This window comes from Thamnophis sirtalis, unplaced genomic scaffold (genome assembly GCF_051295495.1).
Source record: "Thamnophis sirtalis isolate CommonGarterSnake01/CBP01778 unplaced genomic scaffold, rThaSir2_p1.2 scaffold_5, whole genome shotgun sequence".
In the NCBI taxonomy this organism is placed as follows: Eukaryota; Metazoa; Chordata; class Lepidosauria; order Squamata; family Natricidae; genus Thamnophis; species Thamnophis sirtalis.
Window position 1 is genome coordinate 64,645,558 of NW_028261385.1, and position 6,222 is coordinate 64,651,779.

General features: G+C 39.2%; 1 protein-coding gene across 1 annotated transcript; it reads left to right on the forward strand.

Moving 5' to 3' along the window:
* The first annotated feature begins 1,061 nt into the window (after positions 1-1,061).
* Positions 1,062-5,922, forward strand: LOC106544945 (uncharacterized). The gene is made up of 3 exons (XM_014061366.2): positions 1,062-1,106; positions 4,064-4,480; positions 5,597-5,922. Exons 2-3 carry the CDS (start codon positions 4,093-4,095, stop codon positions 5,851-5,853), a joined length of 645 nt encoding a protein of 214 aa, XP_013916841.1. The 5' UTR covers positions 1,062-1,106; positions 4,064-4,092; the 3' UTR covers positions 5,854-5,922.
* Positions 5,923-6,222: the final 300 nt, after the last annotated feature.

A 6,222-nucleotide genomic window follows, 5' to 3' on the forward strand; every position in this document is an offset into this window, starting at 1 on the left:
CCGGCTGGCAAGTCCAGCTGCCCCGTTATCCCAAACCCCTTCCTTGCTCTCCAACATAGAGGCAGGGGTAGAAATTGTGAGACGATAATGAGGCGTCCTGTTGAAACCACTGATTGGTTCAGCGGGCGAGAAGAGACCCAGCACCGCAGCTGGGCTCAGCGCAGCGCATGCGTGATCACTCGCCGCCTGGTAAGTTTTGTTACTTGGTTATTAATTTAGACCGTAGGTCTTTAAATCCCCAAAAGCTGATTTCTCTAATCTAACCGATCTCTCAAACGTCTGCTATTTTTCTATGAAGATTCTCAGTCATCCAGGTCGTGGCTGTCCCAAAGGTGCTTTCCCCCCTTTTTTTCTGGACTTTCTGGTTTTTCTTTGAAGAGTTTCACTTCTCATCCAAGAAGCTTCTTTTGGAGCTCTTCTTCAACCCCCATCGTTTCCCGGCGTTCTTCCGAACCCACCCTGGATCCAATCAGAGCTGAAGAAGCTTCTTTGAATGAGAAGCGAAACGTCTTCAAAGATCTGTTATCGAATTCATGCTTGACGAAATTAAATAAATAAAAAGAAAATAAAAAATAAAAACCAGAAAGTCCAGTTGCCTTTTGGGGGGGAAAAACAATTTGTGGGACGATTCTGGTATTTTTGGCTGCTCTTGTAACCAAAAAGGTGGCTTAGTGTTTTTTCAAGGCATCTTTTTCGTCTTGGGGTGGGAATGTTTAAAACACTGAGCGCTAATAAGAATTCCTCCAGGCCCCCAAAGGGACCTTCGCTTTTCTTTCCCAGGAAATAACGACACCGCCAGAGGGAGCTTTTTCGCAAGACAATAGCAATAGCAATAGCAGTAGACTTATATACCGCTTCATAGGCCTTTCAGGCCTCTCTAAGCGGTTTACAGAGAGTCAGCATATTGCCCCCAACAATCTGGGTCCTCATTTTACCCACCTCGGAAGGATGGAAGGCTGAGTCAACCCTGAGCCGGTGAGATTTGAACCGCTGACCTGCTGATCTAGCAGTAGCCTGCAGTGCTGTATTTAACCACTGCGTCACCTTGGAAAGACCCTCCTTTCCCTACGTGAATTTGGCTTCCTTGTTTCTATGGACGACGATTGGTAGGTAGTCGGGTCTCTTTTCCTTTCCCTCCCACGTAGAAAAGCGGGAAGTTTTTTTTTATAAAGTCCGAAAAGGCTTAATGGACGTTCCCTAGACTGAGTAAGTTTCAACTAAGTTTCAAAGTTGTAGCAGGACTACCAGATTCTGTAACAGCTTTGTTCCCTATGCCATCCCTCTAGTAAATTCCCAAGATTAGTTTTTGTCGCCATGTATATGTATACATCTGAACTAGACTGTCTTGTTCTCTGTGTCATATAATATATGTGGGTATGTGCATAATTTTGTATGCATGTACGTGGGACACCGTGGCTCAGTGGCTAAGACACTGAGCTTGTCGATCAGAAAGGTCGGCAGTTTGGTGGTTCGAATGCCTAGCGCCGCATAATGGAGTGAGCTCCCGTTACTTGTCCCAGCTTCTGCCAACCTAGCAGTTCGACAGCGTGTAAAAATGCAAGTAGAAAAATAGGGACCACCTTTGGTGGGAAGGTGTGCATCTAGTCATGCTGGCCACTTGACCACGGAGACATCTTCGGACAGCGCTGGCTGTTCAGCTTTGAAACAGAGATGAGCAGCGCCCCATAGAGTCGGGAATGACTACCACATATGTTTGTGTGGAATCTTTACCTTATGTATGTATGTAGGTTTGTTTGTTTTATTCATTCTGCCATGGTTATGCAATGTATATTGGAGGTGGTGACCCTTTGAGAGATGTATGCAACAGAATTTCATTTTAATGTATGCTGATTAGTGTACATTCAAAGTGACAAAGCTATTCTATTCCATTCCATTCGCATTGGGCTAAAATGTGGCTTACTCATTTTTATGTCTGCGCATTGTGCGAACCCAACCATTCTGGTGAACTAAATTTGTTATGTAAGTCCAGCCAGTCCTGATTATGTGCCATAAGGTTGGTGTTGACGCTTAGCGACTACAGGTAGTCCTTGACTTACAACAATTCATTTAGTGACCATTCAAAGTTACAACGGCACTGAAAAAAGAGACTTATGACCATTTTTCACGCTTACGACTGTTGCAGCCTCCCCATGGTCACATGATCAAAATTCAGATGCTTGGCAACTGGTTCACAAGTATGATGGTTGCAGCGTCCTGGGATCACGTGTTCACCTTTTGCAAACTTCCAACACGCAAAATCAATGGGGAAGTCAGATTCATTTAACAAACCATGTTGCTAATTTAACAACAGCAGTGATTCACTTAACAAATGTGTCAAGTCATAAAATGGGCCAAAACTCACTTCACAAATTTCTCACTTAACATACATTTTGGGCTCAATTATAGTCGTAAGTTGAGGAGTACCTGTATATCGATATATATTTTCCCAGGGCAATCTGTCCCCTAACTGATCTTTCAGTCTTCCAACGGTGCACCCATCACCACTGTCACTCAGTCCATCCAGTTTGCTGTTGGTTGTTCCTCTCCTTCCTTTCCAGCATCAAAGCTTTCTCTAAAAAGCCAGATCTTTGCATAATAGGCATAAAGCAGGATAATATATATGCCTTGGGTGAGAACTCCGGATGAATTTCTTTGAAAATCCATTTGTTTGGATAATTGAACCAGGCAATCCTAGAACTCAAAAAAAGAGAAGTCTGTGCAGATAGTCCTCAAATTACAACAGTTCATTCAGTGGCTGTTTGAAGTTACAACAGCACTGAAAAAAGTGACTTATTGCCCTTTTTCACACTTAATGACCATTGCAGCATCCCCATGGTCATGTGGTCACAATTCAAATGCTTGGCAACTGAATCATATTTATGATGATCGCAATGTCCTGAGGTCTTGCCCTTCTGACAAGCAAAACTCAATGGGGAAGGTGGGTACACTTAATAACCATGTTGCTAACTTAACAACTACAGTGATCCACGTAACAACTGTGGCAAAAAAAGAGAGCATAAAATGGGGCAAAACTCACTTAAAAACTGTCTCAGTAACAGAAATTTTAGGCTCAACTGTGGTCATAAGCTGATGTCTGCATTAATTCAGAGTGCTTCAGAAAAGCTAGGCGAGTTATCAAAATCAGGACTCCATTACATGGCAACTAAGAGATACTAATATTCAAATTTGTTGCTGTTTTAATAGTCATCTGAATTTTTGAGCTCCAGATGAATTGGACCAACCAGATGCAGCTTTGGTATACTGATCAAACACTAAATATTTGTCATGGTTGAAATAAGTATTAAAATTATATGCTTAATGAAAACTAGTCAGCATCATTGGCAAGCAAGCTTAAGTTAAACTAAGTCAGCTAAAAGAATCCTAAATATGGCCATTGTTATATTTATATAATGAAGTCTTTTATAATTGATCCTAGAGACCAATGTTATGCTGAATGCAATTCACGGGGAAGCGCATTGAAAGGACTGAGAATGTTTTTTTTTTCTTTCCGGAATAGTTAACTGGAATATATTATCTTCACTACAAGAATGAAACTATGGTTTTCAAACTATAATGGGGAGGCTTGTATATTATGCTAAATCAAAAGAAAAAAAATACCCACGTTGTTCCTTCCTCTTAAATAGTTGGCTAAGTTGTGGATTTAAACCACAGCTAGGATCATAAATCATGCTAAGTCAAAGCTAAACATGTTTGTTTGTTTGTTTGTTTGTTTATAAATAAAATGTACAGGTCGCCCATCACACCTCATGTTAATTACTTATCATTACTCATTATACTTAATATATGTGAACAGGGATACTTCATATTATGTCATCTTTGAATATTACAGATCAAATTACAAATGTGCAGTTTAGTTTTTAGTCTGTTGCAAATCACTTTCTAGATAAAAATGAATTAAGAAATTCTATAAGCTTATATTTTGTGCATGTGCATTTTTTTGAAACACAACCACTACTAATCCTTGTATTTAAATGTGTATATGAAATAACTATGTAGAATGACTTCTAAAGAACCTTACTCAACTCTTCTCCATGCCATTCAGCCAGCAGTTCTTGAAGGTCAGCTGCAAAAATGGATAAAGACCAATTACAGGAACCCAACTCCATCTGCACCAGTGTCCTTCCTGAAGATGTTGTTGTTATAAAGGATTCAGATAAAGATGCTACTGAAGACAGAGATACTTCTGCAACTGTTCTTCCCAAAGATTCCTGCTTACCTGTAGCTTCAAAACATCTGTTTGGCTCAAAAAGCAAACGGAAATCTTATTTTGAACTGTCACCAGCATATGTGCTTCCTTACCTGGTTTTAATCAAGAATTGTCTTGATTTGCCATTTCCCACCATCAAGAAACAATGTCTCAGAGGAGAAATACTGTGCAAGATAGACTCTTTAACGCTGAGGCACAAAAAGAAGAAGCAGCCTACTTCACTTGAGCCAGAAAAAGTACCAACACTTCAAGGTTGACTACATTCTCAATTGAAATTGTGGATGAGTAAAGCATTCAGATTAATAAGATTAAATGAAATATGGAGTAATGGTTTCCAAAATTTAAGAATGAAAGTCGGTCTTTGAGCCCAAACAATTAAGTAGAGGATCCTTTTGAAGTCAGAGAGAACTTCTGAATATTGTGTTGTGAATTATAAGATAGGTAAAAGATTAAATTAAAAAAACAGCTCCTGATTGGGAGAATAGCTGTTTTTGTAATATGAGGGAATCTAGAGATAAATACTTAAAGTCAGAGGTCTGCCATAAATCACATTTCTACTTAAAAGTTAGTAGTAAATTTCATAGTTTCCTGAAGTCTATCTGTAGTTTGTGAATCTCACTCCAAAGCTGTCTAATGACCATAGATATATTGGGTAAGAATTCTAGAGTAGAGCATATCTGGAGGATGCCCTGCTTCAGAACTTTTACAATAACCCACAGTTTCCAACCTGATTGTCTTCCTTCTTTAGCTTTAGTCTTTAGCTTCTGGAATTCTCAGAAATTCCCACACTAGCTGGGAAATACCTGGGCCTAGATTGAGTTAGCCTGAGTTAAACTTTTAGTTTTACATCAAGCTTTGTCTAAACCTTAGTGGCTGAAACAGAAGTGGCATTTTATTGGAGGACAGGATTGAATGTGATCACTTAAGCTTGATCTTTAACTCCCACCTCCTTTGCTTACAAGCAGGAGAAGTAGCCTCTACTATCTGGAAATGCATGTATGTTATGTACAGAACCTTCATGCAGGTCCTAGCCAGCATGACTGGTGATGCCAGGTACTACTGTAGCATTTGCAATTCTGCAGTATCTGGAAGGCTGGTTTCCAACCCCAGCTCTATAAGAACAGAACTGTATTACTAAGCTTGTTCCTCCTCTGAATTCTCAAAAAATAATTCAATAGGCTACCTAGCAGCAATAGGCTATTCAATGGGTCTGGCATCTGCAGTTCCCACTCCCATAATAATGTTTTGGCATAATATACTGAGTGCTATTCCTTTTTTAATTTTTTCCTCAGTCAAGAAAAAAAAATGTATTCGCTAATACAATATTGATCTGATATTCTGTACTTTTCTCTTTGTCTTTGTTTAAAGAAACTAAATATGTAACTTTTGAAGGCCTGGAGGACCTACAGTGGAAATTATTCAAAGGTCTGCTAAAACGAAAACCAAAAACAACGGGAATTTGGAGGGAAGCAAAATACACAAAGAAACCTGTTACAACTGTTATTTATCAAGGAAAAGAACACATCATTCCCCTATTACCTAAAGATTGGATAATTGATGAGTCCCTCAAGTTTTCCAAGGAAAAGATTTTTTCCTTCTTTTTAGAAAATGTGTCACACCTGTAAATATGTAGCAGTCCCTGAAGTTCGGAAAGAATCTATGTAAACAAGCAATAAACAACACCTTGTGCTGGACATACAGTGTGATGCCATTAAGTAATTTGCTTATTGTAACATAAAATAGGGCTATTTTGGTTTCCAGCAAGCCAATTCTTTTTTTTTCTTTTCTTTTTGCTACAGTAGCCTTTTATGTTATTCTGTGCCAATTTATAAACTCTCATGATTTGGTGTTCTCCAGGTGGATCTCATATGAAATTCAGGAGTTGCAGCCCCATCTCTCACCCCCACTAGGTAGACCAGACCAGGAAATTAATTCCACAGGAAACTGTTTTTTAATTGAAATTGACTTTAAAAAAAGAACTTCGTGAGTATGAT